Source organism: Nannobrachium achirus (genome assembly GCF_963921795.1).
Source record: "Nannobrachium achirus genome assembly, chromosome: 1".
Classification (NCBI taxonomy): Eukaryota; Metazoa; Chordata; class Actinopteri; order Myctophiformes; family Myctophidae; genus Nannobrachium; species Nannobrachium achirus.
In genome coordinates this window covers 30,739,416-30,759,178 of record NC_137810.1, presented here as the reverse complement: position 1 = coordinate 30,759,178, position 19,763 = coordinate 30,739,416, and the positions used below count along the sequence as shown (strand labels likewise).

The following is a 19,763-nucleotide window of genomic DNA, read 5'->3' as shown; positions in this document are numbered from 1 at the left end:
CTGTGCGGCAGTCACAAGTTCACATACTTCACAACACTGCCAACTCCTCAGTGATGTGACGCGGCGTTGCAGTTCAAGGATCAGCTTTTCCGCTCTCCATTTGAAACCTTTCGAAGTGAAATCACTGTGCCCAGATCTAGTGATGCACCGATAAGGAAATTCTTGGCCGATACCGATACCGATGTTTAAAATAACAATTTAGCCGATAGCCGATATCGATACCGATGTTTGTTTATTTTGTTTTAAGTGTTATAATTTCCCCCTTTTGTGCAAGGGAAACAAATACATCTTCATTATAAGAAATAACTGTTCAGAAATACAGCTTGATAGGCTGCAAACAACCAACACACTAACATAACCAGTGTAAAATGTGTGCTTATCAACAACAGATAAATATAGGCCATTGCCATCGGTTTATGTTAGCTTTATTTGCCGATACCGATATTGACCGATATGGCAAATATCGGCCGATGCCGATGGTGTGGCCGATACATCTGTGCATCCCTACCCAGATCTGTTTCAGAGCAATCTGGCAAGCCATCGTCAAAGGAAGGGCGACCCCCACTCGGTCTGTCTCTCCTCCGTAGCCATCATTGACTCTTGTCTCGAGATATTGGTTTCAGAGAGACGTTTTTACCACCGTGAAACACTGCCCAGATGAACTGACCTAATGTACTCTGCAATCTGGCACTCTTAAAAGTACACAGCGTGGACACACAGCGCTGTGCTAATGTTACAGAAAACTTACATCAATATTTACAGAAACAATGTTAGGAAATGTTAGTTCAAATGCCTGACGTTCACCAACACCAACATGGTAACTTTGTAGGAGGAAAAAGGCATTCTTTGTCACTCAGATGTGAGCGCTTGTCTTGTATTATTGTGTGTAAACATACTGCGGTACTGAAAACCCATCAATCCTGCCCCAGTCAAGCAACATTAGGACGACCTAGTAGCGACTGCCGTGCAGGTTTATGCACGCAGCATTCCACCTAGACTCTCCCTGCCTCTCCTTACCTGTTTTCTCCTGTTCTGACCCTTCTGCTGCTTATGAGATGCTCCCACGCTACAGTATCTCCCAGCAGCCAAATGGAAGAAAATCCCTCATCTCTAGCAAAACAATACTGATAGAAGGGAACTTATACGGAAACACACACAAAACATGCACACAGACAGAATTATTACTCATTATTACTCAAAACAGGCACGGATTATCACTAAGCACAGGCTCACATGCACATAAAATGTAAAGCATATGACGCCAAGCTTAAGGAAACCTTTTGCCTTTTTTCAATATCATCTCCATATAATTCTCATAATAGTGAAAGTGGCATTTCCGACTACACCCGACTCGCGTGTCTCAGAGGTGGACTGTGGATGGTTCCAAAATATGCCCTAGTGATCAACATCATCTTTGGTAATAACAAAACAATTAAAGTTATTGATGCAGAAATGCCTTCTATTTCAAAGTGTTAATATTCCAGGATAAGAAAGGTAGTTAGTTAGTTTCCATGCTTGGAACCCCCAACAATGATGTCACTGGTAGCCAGGTTTCTGAACTGTCCACAGCCCACCTCTGAGAAACAGAGCGAGTAGACAGAAACGGTACCATCGTAAAATGAGCATGACCAATTATATGAACATGCCATACTTCAAGTAAAGAAGAAATATACGCTTTTTACATCAAAGACATGCACAGTTTGCACACACCTTTAGAGAATAAATTCATTAAATGCTGTCCCTCCTAAAATCCCACTATATTGGGCTTTAACATAAACACAACACAGCATCTGAAAACTTTAATTATCAGTTGGCATGCAGTACAGCCTGACCAGGAACAGTCGAAGGAAAGAAAAGGAGAAAGAGGGAGACTGGGGGGACCGGAGGACAAAACATACAAACCATAGATAGATAGATGACATGGAGTGGAGACTGGACAGAGTGGCTAGAGCAGCAATGCAAGAAAAGGGGAACAAGGAGAGAAGAAGAACAGAGTGTCCAGACTGAGCAAGAAAAAAGCAGTGAGAGAGAGAGGTACAGGCAGGGGGGGCAGAGGATGAGAGGAGAAAAAGTGGAGGAAGCATGAGCGATGAAGAACGAGAGACATGATGTAATGTAAAGGGCAGGGTGAGGGTTCTGAGATCCACTGTGACTTTTAAACATGCAAAGAAAAATCAAAAATATAAATTTGCCTTTTCTATTCCTCAAGTAACATTTGAATTTTGTATCATCATTAATTGTCATTCTTTTTTTATCTAACAAGCTGGGGTTAGAAAGGAGTGCCACCAAGGTCCTTATCTCATCTCTTAAGCTTTCAGGGGATGGAGATGGGATAGGCAGAGAGCTGACAGCACAAGAGCATGCAGTGCATTTTGTGTCTCACACACACAGACACTCTCTATAGGAGATTTTCCTATACTCTTGAGGCTTAAGGGGAGCCTCCCTTGGCGGAAAATAGGCCAGGAGCCACAAAAGGTTCACTAGTGTTTCTGTTCTGGTGTCCTTTATGAACATGTACAATGAATAATGCACAGTTTCCTTACCCCTAGTACTCGCCCAAAGATGGCCTTTGGAGATAAAATAAAGATACCCTGTGAAGTGGCAATCTTCTTTTCCCATAAAAAATTGCACTCCTGTGCAGCAGTGAGGAATAAGTTGACGCACCAAACAGTAACTGTAATCAAAAGTAGCTTTACTCCAAAAAATCTAAAATCAAACAGTACAGTATATGAGTGTGTGGTCAAAAAACTGTGTAGCTCCAAACACTGCTTCACTCAGACTAACAGCAAACACAGAAACCTCACCAGAATAAGTGAGTTGGTAATCAAATCAAACTGAGCACACTATAGGCTGAGGCTTAATTACAATGACATCATAATGTAGATCAAACAGCCTACTCAAGGTGTGACACAGGTCAATTAGGCTCTACACAGGTCATTTAGGTCATTCCAATTAGGTCATCAATTTGGCTCTTACATTTCCAGCCCCTAATTGTTTACCATTAACTCAAAACAATTACAAATTCACAAAATCAAACACAAAGAGCCAAAAACATAATCATCATGCATCAAAATTAAGTAATCTTAATGTCCATATTTCTTCATGTCTTCATATCTTCACGATTACACTGCTTGCTTCAGCAGGCAGAGTTTGGTTATGGGTCTGTCCAATACGTTAGTTTTGGTCTGCACACTAACTCGTCTCACTGTACCATGGGAGTCTGGGAATGTCTTTGTCACTCTGCCCATGATCCAGGAGTTTCGAGGGGCAGTTTCATCCATTATCAAGACGATATCTCCAGGCAGGAAGTTCCTCTGTGGTGTGAGCCACTTTTGTCTCTCTTGAAGGAGTGGCAGATACTCCCTGGTCCATCTAGTCCAAAACAGATCAGCCATGTACTGTATCTGCTTCCATCGTCGTCGTGCGTACTGATCGTCTTTGCTGAAGACTCCAGGCGGAATGCTGGGTTTGGTTTTCAGTAGCAGCAGGTGGTTAGGCGTTAAGGCTTCCAAATCGTTGGGGTCATCTGAAGACTGCGTAATCGGTCTGTTATTGATTATTGCTTCGACTTCGCACATGATAGTCAGAAGACCTTCATCATCAAGTGATTGCTGATTGAGCACCGAGTTTAGAACCTTTCGTACAGAGCGAATCTGTCTTTCCCATATGCCGCCCTGATGGGAAGCTGCTGGGGTGTTGAATATCCATCTGATGCCTTTTTGTCCCATGCTGTTGTGTATCTTGGTGTGATCTAGGTTCCTTACTGACTCACGTAGTTCTCTTTCAGCAGCGACAAAATTAGTTCCGTTGTCTGAACGCATAATTGTCACTTGTCCTCTTCTGCATATAAACCGGCGTATTGCGTTAATGCAGGAATCCGTGTCTAAACTGTGGGCTATTTCGATGTGAACAGCTCTCATGGTGAGACAAGTGAAAATCACACCGTAGCGTTTCACAATGCTTCGTCCACGTTTAACCTCAAAGGGTCCAAAGAAGTCAACCCCTACGTTGGTAAAGGGTGGCTCATCAGGTAGTAACCTATCTTCAGGCAAATCTGCCATCTTTTGCCTTCCAGCTTTGGTGTTGAACCTTCTGCACACTGTGCATCTTGAGATGGTTTTCCTGACAGCTGAGTTGGCTTGGGGAATCCAGTATTTTTGACGCAGTACTGCAAGCATATAATTGCGTCCACAATGTCCGATTTCTTGATGGATATGTTGCAGTATGGGGTTGGCTAAGGGTGAGTACTTTGATATGATGGCTGGATGCTTAGCCTCCAGTGGCATTGCAGCTTTGTTAAGCCTGCCTCCAACTCTCAGTATCCCATCCTGCAAAACAGGGTCAAGTTTGTAAATCGGACTCCTTCTCTTCAGATGAAGGCTTTCTTGCAGAGTACTGATTTCTTCAGGGTACTCCTGTAGCTGACTTAGCCGTATGAGCTCAGTTTCTGCCTTAACCAGATCTTCCAGTGTTAATGGAGTTGGTTTCAGTGTTGACTTGAACTTCTTCATGTTCTGTTCAATGAGCTTATTCTGCTTCTCCGGGTTGCTCTCAGACTGACAGATTGTAACTTGAAGGTCTTTCCTCTTGTTTCTCAGCTGTATCAGTATCTCTTTTAGTCTGAGAAACCAGCCAACCGCTCTTTTTAATCGCATCCACGTAGAGTAGTAAGCGACAAGTCTGTTAACTGGATCCAGATCATCTGTTGTGCTGAGTACGATGGCAGTAGCACATTTCTTGATTTCAGGATCTTCTTCAGTCGCTGAAAGATTTTGATACAGTTGTTTCGGCCACTCGCTTTCTGGCTTCAGCAAGAAGTCTGGGCCTTGACTCCAGGTTTTGCTTCCGATGAACTTCTCAGCTGTCAACCCTCGAGAAGCCTGGTCCGCAGGATTCAACGCTGAGTTGACATAGCGCCATTGGGTGGGCTGAGAGTGCTCCCTTATGGTGGTAACCCTGTTGGCTACGAAGGTCTTAAAGCGAGTGCTTTCATTTGAAAGGTATCTTAGCACCGTAGTGCTGTCAGTCCAAAAGACAGATTCCTGTAGCGGGACTTGAAGCTCCTGTCTGATCATTCTGTCCATCTTGACAGCAACAACAGCTGCTGTTAGTTCCAGTCGCGGTATTGTGACATGCTTGAGAGGTGTCACTCTCGATTTTCCCATCAGGAAAGAACAATGTTTTCTGTTCTCCTGGTTGGTTAGCACAACATAGGATGCCGTTGCATAGCCGTCCTCACTAGCATCAGCAAAATGGTGCAGCTGTGCTGACTGAATGGGTCCAAATCCATCTGGCTTTATGCATCTGGGAATGCTAAAACCTGATAAGATCTCCAGGCTTGACAGCCATTCTTGCCACTGTTTTGCCTGTCCATTGTCAATCTCTTCGTCCCAGCCTAACTTATTCTTGCACAGGTCTCGCAAGATCAGTTTCACTGGCAAAATGAGTGGTGACAAGAATCCAAAAGGGTCGTAAATGGAACTGACTGTGGACAGGATTCCACGCCTAGTGATGGGCTTGTCTTGCACATTTACATGGAACCTAAACATGTCAGTCTCTGTGCACCATTGAACACCAAGGGCACGTTCCATAGGAAGGGTGCTGTGACTTAAGTCCAAGTCTTTGACTTCTGGTGCTCTTTCTTGGTCAGGGATAGTCAACAAGACTGCCTTGCTATTGCTCACCCACTTAGTCAGATGAAAACCACCTCTGGCACACAAGGTTTGGAGGTCTTGTACTAAACTGACTGCCAGGTCTTCTGTTGGCACAGACTTTAAACAGTCATCAACATAAAAGTTTTTTAGCACGGTTTCCACTGCTTCTGCGCTCATGACATCTTTAGCATCTTCTGCAGTTCTTCGCAGAGCATAAGAAGCGCAGCTAGGCGAAGACGTGGCACCAAAAAGGTGAACCTTCATCCTAAACTCCTCCACATTCTCATGTGGATTGCCGTCCGGCCACCACAGGAACCGCAGCAGATCTGCATCTTCTTCCGGCACCTTCACCTGATAAAACATAGATTCTATGTCCGCCATTAGCGCCACTGGGTGTTCTCTGAATCTCAATAGTACACCAATCAGTGGGTTGGTGAGGTCTGGTCCTTGAAGTAACTGCTCATTTAGCGAGGTTCCCTGATATGTAGCAGTGCAATCAAACACCACTCTTATCTTCTTTTTCTTTGGGTGGTACACCCCGTGGTGAGGGATGTACCACACTCTGCCATCATTGCGACTGAGCTGCTCAACAGGTACTTTTTCGGCATAGCCTTTTTCAATGACACTTTTCATGAAGGTTTTGTAATCTTCATGGAATCCTGGATTTCTCAGGAACTTTCTCTTGAGAGTATCAGCCCGTTGCAAGGCAATGTGGCGGTTATTTGGCATTTTGATGTCTTCATTTCTCAGGGGCAAACTCATGCAATAATTCCCATCAACCAGTTTTGCTGAACTTGTGGCTAAGTGCATAAATTTGAGATCTTCTTGAGACATCTCGTCCTTTTCTTCACAGCTTCGCTCAGGGAAATCTGTGTTATACTGCTTAACTAGCAGTGAGGCTCTGCAGTTCACCAATGGCCGACTCGCTGCCATCTCCTTTTCTAAGGGGTCCATTTATCACCCATCCCAGGGCAGTTTTGACAGCATAAGGCCCCTCACCTTCACTGTTGATGACCTGCCACGGCTCAATGGCTTTAGGGATGTTGGCTCCTATGAGTAGACCCACCTCTGCTTCAATGCGTGGCAAACGCACCTCCTTCAGGTAAGGCCATTGCTAAATATCTTCCTGTTGTGGGATATTTTCTTTCTTTATAGGGATGTGGGGGTGTGTATACACTTTCGGCAGTTCAATGTAGGTATTCCCTTCAATTCCACACACCTCCAGGTCTGAAAGAACACAACTCCTCATCAGCTTGTGACTATCTTGACTCATGGTGTCTAAAAGATACTGGGTGTTCTTTCCTTTTAGGTTCAGTGTTCTCTGTAGACCTTCAGTGCAAAAAGTTGCAGTGCTGCCTGGGTCGATGAAGGCATATGTTTCCACATATCTTTCACTCCTTTGTGATTTCACTTTCACTGGTATCATGGCTAGGACACATTCCCCTCCAGCCCCAGTGTTTCCACAAGCCTCCTGACCCAGTGACGCATAGGCACTGGTAACTGCATCACTCTCAGTGGTGCTTTCTTCATCATTTTTGGGTGCACTGTTTTCTTCTTTCACGACATGTAGTATGTCTGGGTGCAACTTAGAACAGGTCTGGCACTGTATTCTCTTTTTGCAACTTTTAGTCATATGCCCTAATGTAAGGCATCCAAAGCACAGGCCCTTAGATTTGAGGAAATCTACGCGTTCTTTGTTCGCCAGGTCTTTAATCTTGTTGCAGACAGCAAGAGCGTGGTTCTTCTGACAGTATAAACATGGTTTGTGGAAAGCTACAGCCACATTCTTTACAGGACTGCTTTTCTTGGATGTGTCTGTTGTGTCTTGTACACCTGTTGCTTCTGAGGTTGTGTCTTGAACACCAGCAGCAAAACTGCTCTCCCTCTTACCAGACCTCTGGCTGGTTCTCTCCTTTGAAACTTTCTCCTTTCCTTTTGTGGCTTGATAATTCTCTACCACATCTCCAAAAAGAGGGTCCATGGCTACTTTGGCCTGGCGGTCGATAAAGTCGACTAGGTTAGAAAACCTTGCTCGTCCTCTTCCCCTCTCATGGATCTCAAATGCAGTTGTTCTCCACTTCTCCTTAAGTTTGTAAGGTAGCTTTGAAACGACCACTCGCATGTTAGTAGGATTGTCCATTTCGTCCATGAATTCTATGTCATCCATAGTGTTCCTACAGCCAATCAGGAAAAGGGCATAGGCTCTTAATGCTTTACCGTCCTCCGACTTGATTTGAGGCCATTTCAATGCCTTATCCAGGTAGGCATTGGCAATCTTAAGTTCGTCTCCATAGTGCCTTTGGAGCAACTGTATGGCCTCGAAGTAGGCTTTATCTGATGACATATGTTCACAGCTTCGAACGAGCTCCTGTGGCTCCCCACTTGTATATTGCTCCAAGTAGTAAAGCTTGTCCTTCATACTGTCAGTTTTGCTATCCACAGCATGCTCAAAAGCCCTGATGAAGGACTTGTAAGTGAGAGGGTCACCTGTAAACACTGGAATGTCTTTGCAAGGGAGGTTAGACATAGCCTGCTGCTTAACGAGCATTTCAGTAATCACATTTTGCCTTCGCATTACTTGACACAGATCACTTTCAACATTTCTTGACTGAACATGACTATCTTGAACTTGGTCACGTGCATGCTGCAATGGGTTGCTTGGAACATGAGATCGGTCATGTTGTACGTACTGTGCAAACTGCACCGGTCTGTTTGTTGCAGCTCTCTGGCTGTTAACATTATCAGGAGATTGATCATAGGGCACGTTTTGTGCAAACTGCACTGGTCTGCTTGTTGCATGTCTCTGTCTGTAGCCATAATCACGAGATTGGTCATACTGCGTGGTTTGCGCTGACTGCACCAGTCTGCTGGCTGCAGGTCTCTGGCTGTTATAGTGAGATTGATCATACTGCCTGGTTTGCGCTGACTGCACCAGTCTGCTGGCTGCAGGTCTCTGGCTGTTATCGTGAGATTGATCATACTGCCTGGTTTGTGAAGACTGCACCGGTCTACTTAGAACTTGTCCTCCTGCAGCAGTATTTAAAGTTGGCCCAGCCCCACTTCTCCTTTGTGAATGCTTACTTGATGCGTGACTGCTGACATCATCATATTCTTTAAGCACATTGATCCTTGCATTGGATGCAGCAATATCAGCTTCAACATCCAATTGTTCCTTTTTAGCTTTTATCTGTGCTTCTTCAATCTCTCTTTTAGCCTTTAATTGTGCTTCTTCAATCTCAATCGCTTGTTTTTCTTTTAATGCAGCTGAGCGTGCAATCAGTGCAGCGCGCTCTGCTTCTTCCTTAATACGTGCTGAGGACACTCTGGTTGCTGTGGTCTTTGAAGTCTTTGAGGCTGAGGATGAGGATGATGACTTGGTGCCAGCCTTTGAGCCAGATTTACTCCTGCTGGTTTTCTGTACAGTTCCAATTTGAGACACGCTATCCCCGATTTGTACATCATTGTGATGGAGTGTGCCCGCTGGACATTCACTTACATTAGCGTTCTCTCCTCTTATTCTTGTCCACATGACAGAAAGCCAGTTATCGGTATTTTCCACAAAGTCATTTATGGTGGCTGATTTGGGTTCAAACCAATTCTGTTGATCAGCTTGTCTTTCCTCTTCATCTAGTAATGCTATCACCTCAGCATTAATGTCATCAAATTCTTGCACAGCTTTGCAAAAGTTATTCCTTAGCATTTCCTCCACTACATTCACATTTGAGATATCATGTTTTAAAGTCTCCATATTTTTCATCATGGTAGTTATCTGAGATAGTTTACCTCTTCTTGTTGCAATGAACCTGCTGAGTCGTTCTTCCATTGCTCTCTCAGTGGGCTTCGATGTCCTCCTTCCATCAGGACCGTCCTTATCCATATCCATTCCTTCTTTGATCTTGAGCAAAGGTTTTTTGACTTTGATTGAAGTGGCAATCTTCTTTTCCCATAAAAGATTGCACTCCTGTGCAGCAGTGAGGAATAAGTTGACGCACCAAACAGTAACTGTAATCAAAAGTAGCTTTACTCCAAAAAATCTAAAATCAAACAGTACAGTATATGAGTGTGTGGTCAAAAAACTGTGTAGCTCCAAACACTGCTTCACTCAGACTAACAGCAAACACAGAAACCTCACCAGAATAAGTGAGTTGGTAATCAAATCAAACTGAGCACACTATAGGCTGAGGCTTAATTACAATGACATCATAATGTAGATCAAACAGCCTACTCAAGGTGTGACACAGGTCAATTAGGCTCTACACAGGTCATTTAGGTCATTCCAATTAGGTCATCAATTTGGCTCTTACACCCTGAAACCGCACTGATCTTCATGCAATGTATGGCGTTCCCTCTGCGCTTTGATGTATATGGAGCTGATCATGGTCGTGATTCTGGGTAATGAGCGGGGCTTTAGAATGAATGCCCCTCACCCCTCTGCATCTGTACCACCCCATTATCATGCTCTTAGGAGCCAGCAAATGGCAGACATTAGCCATTTGGGCTCCATCAATCAGTGCAACACCACCCCCCTCCCCTTGCAGGCATTACCTGCCAGCAGCACGACATGCAGCTGGGAGCAGCAGCAGCCATCCTCACTCCTCAGTGGCAGCCCAGTGGCTCGCTCATCCATGACCAGTCAATGGAGGGGAAGGAAATGATTGTCCCATATCATTTTATGAGAGCAGAGCAGGTTAATGGTTACCCTAAGACATCGCTAATGACGAGACAGAGTGCAGACAGCTGAGGCAACTCTCAGCATCGACTGAAGTGGTATTTCCAAAGACTGAGTTTCGGAACCAAAGTGTGGGTTGGAAAATTGGTTGGAAAAAGGTACTGTAGGACATTTTAAATGGTCACTATAATGCCTTTCCAGGCGTACCTAAAGCAGCGAGCGGTGATATGTTTCCACAGCATCCCTATATGAGTTAGCCAGAGCCACTAGCCATAGGCATGGTGACATCCTGAAGCCAAATCCTAGTTGTACAGCAACTATCTGGTCCATTTGTAGTCTAACGGTCAGTTTATGTGTACACAGACACACGCAAACTAAGGACCAGCACATGACAGTACAACATACTGCAATCAGATTGTTTTCATCATTGCAGCATCACCACAGTGAAATACTGTCTGTGTAAGCAAGTAGAAGTCAGCATTCTTAAAGGCTGTGGGCACAGCATACTTGTCCTAACTACTACAGAGTAGACTTTGTCAGGAGTTCAGATTAAAATTCAATGTGAACACACAGATTACAGCTGATGGACGGTCAATTTATGGCGCCACTGTGCACAGCCTGCGTGAGAAGAAATAAATCTAACATATGGGCAAATACATGAATGAATAACCTCATACCGTTATACACCTTGCAAAAAGATGATGTGACTCTGACTATAATGAATGCAGCTCTTTGAATTGTAGAACAGAACTCTGTCTGCAATTGGTAGGGTCTTACAAGTGTATTGTTTGTCTTCAATGCTGACATTGACATTAATCATACATGATCTTCCTTTGCCAGAAGTGTGCCATAAATGAATTGCTCGAACTCCAGAATTGTGATATTCCATCAAACAGAAAGGTGTCTCATGTTTCCTTTACAGGAAGTCAAGTGGAAACACTGACCAGTAAAACATATAGCAGGTTCAGATATAGCAGGCATATCTTTTTTCAACTGTTCAGCGCTTTGTCCCATTTCACAAACCTAGCATAATGGGATCTCAAAGTTCAGTCACATGGGCTAAATATATTCAATAGACTAGACAGATTCTCATTAACTTCTAAAGCAGGATCCTTTTTTGCTTTTACTTTAGTACACCAACCAACTGAGGAAAATGCTCAGAGGGCTAATCCACCACACACACACCCATCCTCCAGTCCATACAGTATCTAATAATGTACGGTACTAAGATAATCCTGTATAGATTTGAGCCTACTTCCACTCTGCCCTAATTAGCTTGATCCTCAGAGGGACCCTACGTTTGGAAACAATTAACATACATCTCTGTAATGAGTGAATGATTCCAGAAGGTATACGCAGAGGATTGGCTCATACAACTCAACATGACATTGTAGCTCTCTGGATGGTAATCATGAAACCTATGAATGAATGCTACATTTCTGATACATTGCCTGTGGATCATAACAATTGGCTTCCATGCCTTTCTTCTAAAAAAAACCTGCTAGTATTCTATTAACTGAGTTACAAATGCGGCCAGTAGTTTACACCTATTAAATAATGTTTGATCACAGGAGCCTAGACTAGGAAAGAAGAAAGGAGGCAGGGGAGCAAGAAGGACAAATACATGAGGAAAGATGAATGGAAAGAGCCAAAGCAGCTCTTAGACACAGAGCAACAAAGTATAGGGTCAATGTACAGTAGCAGGTTTGAGGTGTGACTTATATGGATAAATGATGTTACAAGACAGGATCAGGATGCACATAATATTCAAATATGAGATATGCAGCCATTAAAAGTAGACAAGGCATAGGACCCTGCTGAGTTTATTTTAATGTTTTGATGTAGAAACAATGTGCTAATACATGCAGTGCTGAACTAAGCAACCCTTGAGGAAACCAAGCAAATTCCTCCACACGACTGCAATAAATGTCAGCCAGCCTGCTGCAATCCTCATTGTCTTGTTTAAATTTTATTATGTGAAGCAGATTGGGCTGTTTATACTGTTTCCATTCACCATGCCAGTGAGGCATTTTGGCTGGCGAAAAAAACCTAACCACAACAACACTATCGGAGAGCAAATCCTCTCAGGTTATAAGGCACAACAACAAGGGTGGTCCTTGGAAAGCTGAAATGACAATAAAGCTGTGATTGCTCCCTTGTTAACAAGTAACTAACTAGGAAATGGTGAAGAAAAGATATAATGCTTGGTTTGTGAAGGAAGGTTAAGTTACCATTAAAAATTCATTGTGCTCAAGATTACTGATTTACAGCTGTAATCTGTTTGTTTGTTTGTTTGTTTGATTGATTAAACGATGTAAACACTAAACAGCACTTGGTAGTCTAGTCAGACATTAAGGCTAAAAGGATAACACAAAAAAGTCCTGGGATCTTGTTCCCATTGTGGTCGTATGTACTGTAACTGTAAATGTTCATGTTGTGTTGACAAGATTCATGGCGTTATTTATATATAACTAAATATAATCATGTAAGTTAAATATATATATATATATATATATATATATATTATATATATATATATATATATGTGTGTGTGTGTACACAGTGTGTGTGTGTGTGTGTGTGTGTGTGTGTGTGTGTGTGTGTGTGTGTGTGTGTGTGTGTGTGTGTGTGTGTGTGTGTGTGTGTAATAAAGGGAATAATAAACTAAATAGTTAAAACATGCACCACTTGAAATCTATCACAGTTTACATACTCATGGAATTTACCGATTACCACACTACTGCTATTGTGCAATACACCCAAAAGAAGGGATATTTTAGGTTGAGGAGTTCACACAAATGCCTGCCAATGTTGCCAAGGACAAAGTGCAACCTTCAAAAGCTTACAGCGACTCATTCACACACATACATACAAACATATGCATGCACAGACAAGCACACCTTCTTATGAGATAACAGTGGCATCTTTTCAATTCCCATAATTGTAGTGGCAAACCTTGTAAAAGTTGCAACACAGAGAGGCTCTGAAACTAAACTTCAGAGTGATTGACTGATTCAGCCTTCACTCCCTGAAAACGAATTTGTTGCCAGGTAACAGGTTAGTTAGGCAAACTAGATTTAACGTGAAAAGTTCATTTAATGAAGGACTTTCAGGTGACATGAGGGACTTTGGGTTGAGGGTCTTATCCATTTAAGCACACACACCTTAACCTTGCATCATAAGGAGTGGTTGTGGTAACAACAATATGATGAATTTCCAATGTGTAACCAATGACCATTACACCTATGACTGAAAAGAGGAATAGTTCCTGTTTAGTTCCCCTCTGCACTCCAGTCCACACCCCTTGGTGTCTCACACACACACACGCACACGCACACGCACACGCACGCACGCACGCACGCACACACACACACCCCTTTGCCTTGCTGTCTGGCATTTCACAATGTCATGAAGTTCACTGACTCCCTCCCCTTAGCACATACCTCCACCACATCAATCTGCCAAAAAAATAAAATAAAAAATACATAAAATGTCTCTCTCAGGTGGACGTTAGGAGATACATTTTCGTGACCCGTGAAACGGCTTAGGAATTCAGAGAGACTGAGGGGAATGCTTCACAGCCTGAGGCAACCATCTGCATGTATCAGATGATATTATGTCTCATAACAACGCTAATATCCCAAGAGTAAGGGTGGAGCAGCATTTTAACACGACACAATCAATTGGATCACGAGTCCAGAAATTTAGTAGCATTACTTCATGAGAGAGGCTTAAGTTCCATCGATGACACCATCTTTGGAGACAGCACATGATGTTATGGAAGAATGATCCAAGCTCATTCGGTGTCAAGCGGCAAAGCTCAATGCTCTATCAAACACCACATCACCACATTAATCTTCTTGATTCTTTAATCAGCAGTAATTTAAGTCCATATGCTAGAATCAGAAAACGTCGTACACATCTTTTCAATAGCAGCTACGCACGTTGGCATGTTGACAGCTTGCAAAGCATAGGTCTATCACCCATAATGTGATGATTATGTCTGGACAATGTACATGATGTTGCATATTACATTATGCCGCACGAAACGAGCATGCAGCCAGACTTTGTTCAGAGCCATAAATATGAAACCACATTGTTGATACTGGACACAAGTGGATTGCTGAAACACACGCAAACATTATGGACACGCACATAGGCGCGCACCCCCACTCACAGTGGTCTTTGGGGGGGTTCCAGGGGGTCGTCTGACTTGTCTCCAGCTAAATGATTGATAGTTATGAACAGAATCGATCAGGTCTGTAACTACATGTTACATAACGCTGTACACTACACAACGCCATCAGAGTAAAGTTACACACACACACACACACACACACACACACACACACACACACACACACACACACACACACGTATATCTGGAATGTTTATTATTATATGTATATATTTACCGTGTCTTTCTCCTCGCTGCTGCTACCCTGCTGCTCCATTTTGCACAGTTTTCTTTTATTCTTATTCTCAGTCCTCTTCATCTCCATTCCACTTCGAGGATGGACTCGACCGAAAACCGACAACTTAAAACGCGCCTCACTGTAATGAGCTCTCTGTATAGCTTATTTAACTCGCCAGGTTTGATTATAGAGTTTCGTGGCACCTCAATGCCACCGGCATGTGGTGAAATCCACAGCCCAGTCCACTGTAGAGTTGAGAGAGAAATGGATGAGTTGTGTCCAGATCTCCATCCCCCCCACCACCAGCCACCCACCAGTCAGTCAGTCAGTCAGTCCGCAGACACCTGGCTATTATAGCTTTTAGCTTAGCTGAGTCGCTAAGGCTGACTCCTGCGTCCACATCTGTCCTGACAGGCTGTCAATCACACAGGCTGTCCCTGGGTATCCTCCTAGAGAAACTAACCCTCGCGTGGAGGGAGAAACTCACTACTGCAAATGTCTTGTCCTGGTTGTTGTTGTTATTGTTGTTGGTCTAAAGTGACCCTCCGCGTGGAGCCTCTTCTCGGCGCATGTTCTCTCACTGTCGCCGCTGCTGTGCTGGCAACAACGTTGCTGAACATGAAACTTCTTGTGAAAGCTGCCGCTTCTGCTAGCTGCTTAGCTTCCTGTTAGCCCGTCTGGCTAAACGTCTACCTGTCTAAAAGACAGACAAAGATGTCATTCATCACCCATGACAGGTGTTTTTATCTCCTCTTTGGCGACGGTGCGTGGTCGTTCTCCCCAGAGCTGCGGGTTCAGAGTGTTGTTATATTATTATTTCACTAGCGCGCGGGTGTCTATAATGTATGATGATCTTCCATCCTGCCTCCTCGGCGCGATACACACAACTCAGAGGTCTACCCGGGTCGCTACAGCACAGCAGCAGCAGCACATACATAACCTGACTCCGCCAGATGGTGGCAGCATTGCGTATGTATGCTGCCACCATGTTCTCTGTCTAGACCAGGGGTCTTCTGTCTTCAACAGGGGGTCCTCAGAGTTACAACAGGGGGTCCTCCAAATCTTTGAGTAAATAGAGTTTTTTTTTCTCCTTTTTTATATTAACCACTTGAACCCTAGTGTCCATTTTTTAGTGTAGATCGGCTATTTTCGGCAAAGAGGTTTGGTGTCCTACAGGGGGAAAAGAGCAGATTAAGTACAGAGTGATAGGTGAAGTTTATTAAGTATTGACGGTTCAAGTGGTTAAATATCTGAAAACAAATTCAAAATACACTGATGATTGCGCTGTCAAGCGATGAAACGATATGGAAACTATGATATGGTTGTGTGGGTCCCTGCTTCATCTCTCTCTCAACTTAAGGGGTCCTTGGCCTGAAAACGTTGAAGACTCCTGCTCTAGACTGACATTTTATTGTATAAGAAATGTAGCATTGGATGTAAAGGCAATTAAAATATTAAAATGCCTTTACAATAAACACATTGCATTCGGTTTTAATACACACTAATCCTAGCAACACCATATGAAGACCGACCAAAAGCCAATTCCAGCATCCTATCCTAGCACAACCATATGGCAGGCAACCGCACATTATGCAGAAATACATAGTGCATGCTATGCTGGAAGCAATAGAGTACTGTGTGGGCCCAATTCATCAATCTGGTCTTAAATAGGGTGTATTTTTTTCCTTAAATTTCTGCTTAAATTTCTGTAAGCAAAAACCTAAGTCAAATTCATCAAGCAGTGTGTATATCCCATTTTGTGCTTATCCACAGGTGTATGTCATGATGAATTTGGTCCTAAATTTGAGTGTAAAAACAAATGTAAAAACAAGAGTGCAGCTTCCATAGTACTTATGGCAGGACCGTATATGGTATAAAGCATGACTCAGAGTCAGCACTCTGTAGTCTGCTCTGGGAACTATAAGGGAAATTAAACTTAAACTCCACCATGGCTTTGCTGTTGAACTTGGCTCTGAGGGGAAAATTCTTTTTTTGGATTAATATAACATTGTCCTGCATCGGAAAAGACACATTTATCCATATCAGACCGAAGGTAATACTTATTTTGCTTTGTGTGTAGCGTTATGTGATGATGTGATCAATACAGTAGTCTACTCTACAGGCCTATTATAAATTAAAGGGATATTTCACTTTCAAAAAAACGTTTGGTAATTTTATCATCTATTAGGCTTTTATGAACACCCTGAACAGTTTTTAATTAGCTTGATTGAATATTTAGATATTTGATGTAAATGTTACCAGGCCCTCCAGGCCCAGGGCCTCTCCCCACACACACCCATTGTAACTTCAAACTTCATTTTAACCATGATAGATTCATTAAAAACACCCATTATTTTTTTCTGGTGACTCATACTACCCTCCAAATATGTGAGCAGGCCGTGTTTTTTCGATAACTTTTTTCTTTTATTTGTAATAATTATTTTTTTGTATTTAATTTTTTCCATTTTCCCAAATAATAAAATAATGAAATAAATGAAAAAAGTAATCGAAAAAACACGGCCTGCTCACGTATTAGGAAGGTAAAATGAGTCACCAGAAAAAATAATGGGTGTTTTTAATGAATCTATCATGGTTAAAATGAAGTTTGAAGTTACAATGGGTTTGTATGTGGAGAGAGGCCCTACCACTGCTCCCTGTTGAAAGTGGAATATCCCTTTAAAGCCTAATACAATGGAGGGTCACGTCACTCCCCTCCTTCTCGGGGGGGAGGGGGGGCATCACGGTAGCCTGACACTTCAGTCCGCACATCACCCCCCCCTGCTGGTGGGTGGTTTGTAGTGTGGACTGAAGCTGCACACATTTTAATCTATTTCGAAAGCGCCCAAAGAGCGGGCGCATTGAATGGGCCAATCAGGGTTGTATGCTTGGGGCACGTGTGTGGCTGCTCCGGTCCCAGCCCCCTCCAAACAGAGCTCTTCAGCTCACGTGAGACTCGCTCGTGGACTCTGATTGGTGTCCTCTGCCCACGTGAGAGTCTAGTGGACTCTGATTGGTCCGTGAAAACTGTCATGGCGGAGTCAGACTTGACTCGTATTATTTTAATAAACTATGAAATAGTGCCGTTTCTTCACGTTTTAATACCATTTTGCACTAACGTAAACATGCAGACATATAATATGTTATGAGAAATAACGTATTTTTGCAATGTCACGCCACGTCGCCGTCGCGCGTGTGTGTGTGTGTGTGCAGTGTGTGTGTGTGTGTGTGTGACGTCAATAGGCTTTAGCCCCCCCCCGCCGAAATAGATTGTCTGCCCGGAATTTCAGACTCTCTCCCCCCACGTAGTGTGGTGTGAGATGTCTGGCGCAGTCAGGCAAGCATCACGGCACCCCAGGGTGCCCTGTCACTCACTTTGAAAACCCCTGGAGTAGACTATAGTCTAGGTCGGATCACTGAATTTTGTAGTGGGATTGGGTAAACAAGAGTAGGCCTCAATACTGTAGTTCAGGTGGAGGCAGCCCTCTTGTGGACAAAATAAGTAAACATTGATTGCTCCAGCCCTACCAGATAATGAAATTGAGCAGATTCTATGTTTTAGAACAAAGGGGTTCTACAGCGCGCCTCAGCCTACACGGCTGGTCTGGTGCATCACAGGAGCAGGGACAGATGTATGCAGAGGAGAGAGAAACTCGAGCATCTCAGACAGTTTAAAGCTATACTGTGTAAGTTGCTCAACTTGTGGTCAGTAGCTCTATAGCAAACCTCGGTCGCGTCCGCGTCTTTCGGCCGTTTTTCGGTTCTCACACCCCCGCGTCTGCCTCCACCTCGCCGAGATCTATCTTTTGAGGGGTCCCTGGTTCCTGTGCGTTCAGCCATTCCGGAGATACACTCCTTCACCCATGCCTCCCTGTGCAACCGAGTATACAGACACACGGGAGACTACAAATATGGCCACCCTAGCGACCCCACTCCAAGATGCGCTGTGATTGGCCGGCAGTGTATAACCCTCGCTGTGATTGGCCGGTAGTATGATGACGTCATTTTGCCGCGAAATTCTCCCCCCCTCACGGCTCATAGAAAACATATAAAGAGAAGGCTTTTGAAGCTGAAAATAACAGAGTGGGGGTTCTAAAACTTTAGCGATTTAACAGTTAGGACCATTTTAAGATTTGTTTTATAAAAAAAGTTACATGGTATAACTTTAAGCCCTTGATTTGGGTGCAAAGTGACTAACGTTTCGATGCCAGTGCATCTTCATCAGTCATGACTCTTCTATCACAAAGAGCCCTCAGACAATGTTCGCAAGCCAAATGTTTGCCTCTTACATAGGAGCTGTCAGTCCTATGATGCATGACATTTGTATAACATTACTGGGGTGACGGCCTAGGGTCAACTTGATCACAGCGGAAGAATGTGGGCCAAGCCTCTGGACAAGTCTTGAACTTCAGTCGGCAAGAAGAAAGCTCAGGTGCAATAACACTTAGATGAATCTTTGGCCCTTACTTGACCATAATGTATTTGAAAGGTACTCAAAATAGTTGCTTAATATCCCCCCCCCCCTATAATCTCCACAGCAGAGCAGATGCATGATGGTTCTTGGGAGACCACAAAGTGTCATAACCATGTATTAAATAAAAGTAAAAGAAATCAACAGCAAGAAGACAACATGGGGCAACCTGTGTTTACTGCTATAAATGTACAAAGCTATGTAGGCAAGTAGGCCTATAAATACTGGGAACTTATAGACAGTCAATATAATGAAACAATGTTGACCACAGAAATAGCCTATGGTTAAAGGGATATTTCACTTTAAAAAAAACGTTTGGTAATTTTATCATCTAATCAGGCTTTTATGAACACCCTGAACAGTCTTTAATTTGCTTGATTAAATATTTAGATATTTGATTTAAATGTTACCAGGCCCTCCAGGCCCAGGGCCTCTCCCCACACACACCCATTGTAACTTCAATCTTCATTTTAACCATGATAGATTCATTAAAAACACCCATTATTTTTTTCTGGTGTGATGGTCTGGCTCCCGGACCACCACAAAAAGGGGAGACG

General features: G+C 43.4%; 1 protein-coding gene across 3 annotated transcripts in view; it reads right to left on the bottom strand.

Moving 5' to 3' along the window:
• The window catches only part of mast2 (microtubule associated serine/threonine kinase 2), a 237,522-nt gene extending 221,925 nt beyond the window's left edge, over window positions 1-15,597 (bottom strand). For 2 of the 3 annotated variants that reach the window (XM_080722675.1, XM_080722676.1), the window contains exon 1: window positions 14,739-15,597. In XM_080722675.1, the coding sequence (XP_080578801.1) occupies window positions 14,739-14,825 (87 nt within the window). In that variant the 5' untranslated portion in view covers window positions 14,826-15,597. Of the gene's footprint in view, window positions 1-13,693; window positions 13,768-14,738 lie in introns of those variants that run through there. The other variant, XM_080722677.1, reaches the window with a different exon arrangement.
• Window positions 15,598-19,763: the final 4,166 nt, after the last annotated feature.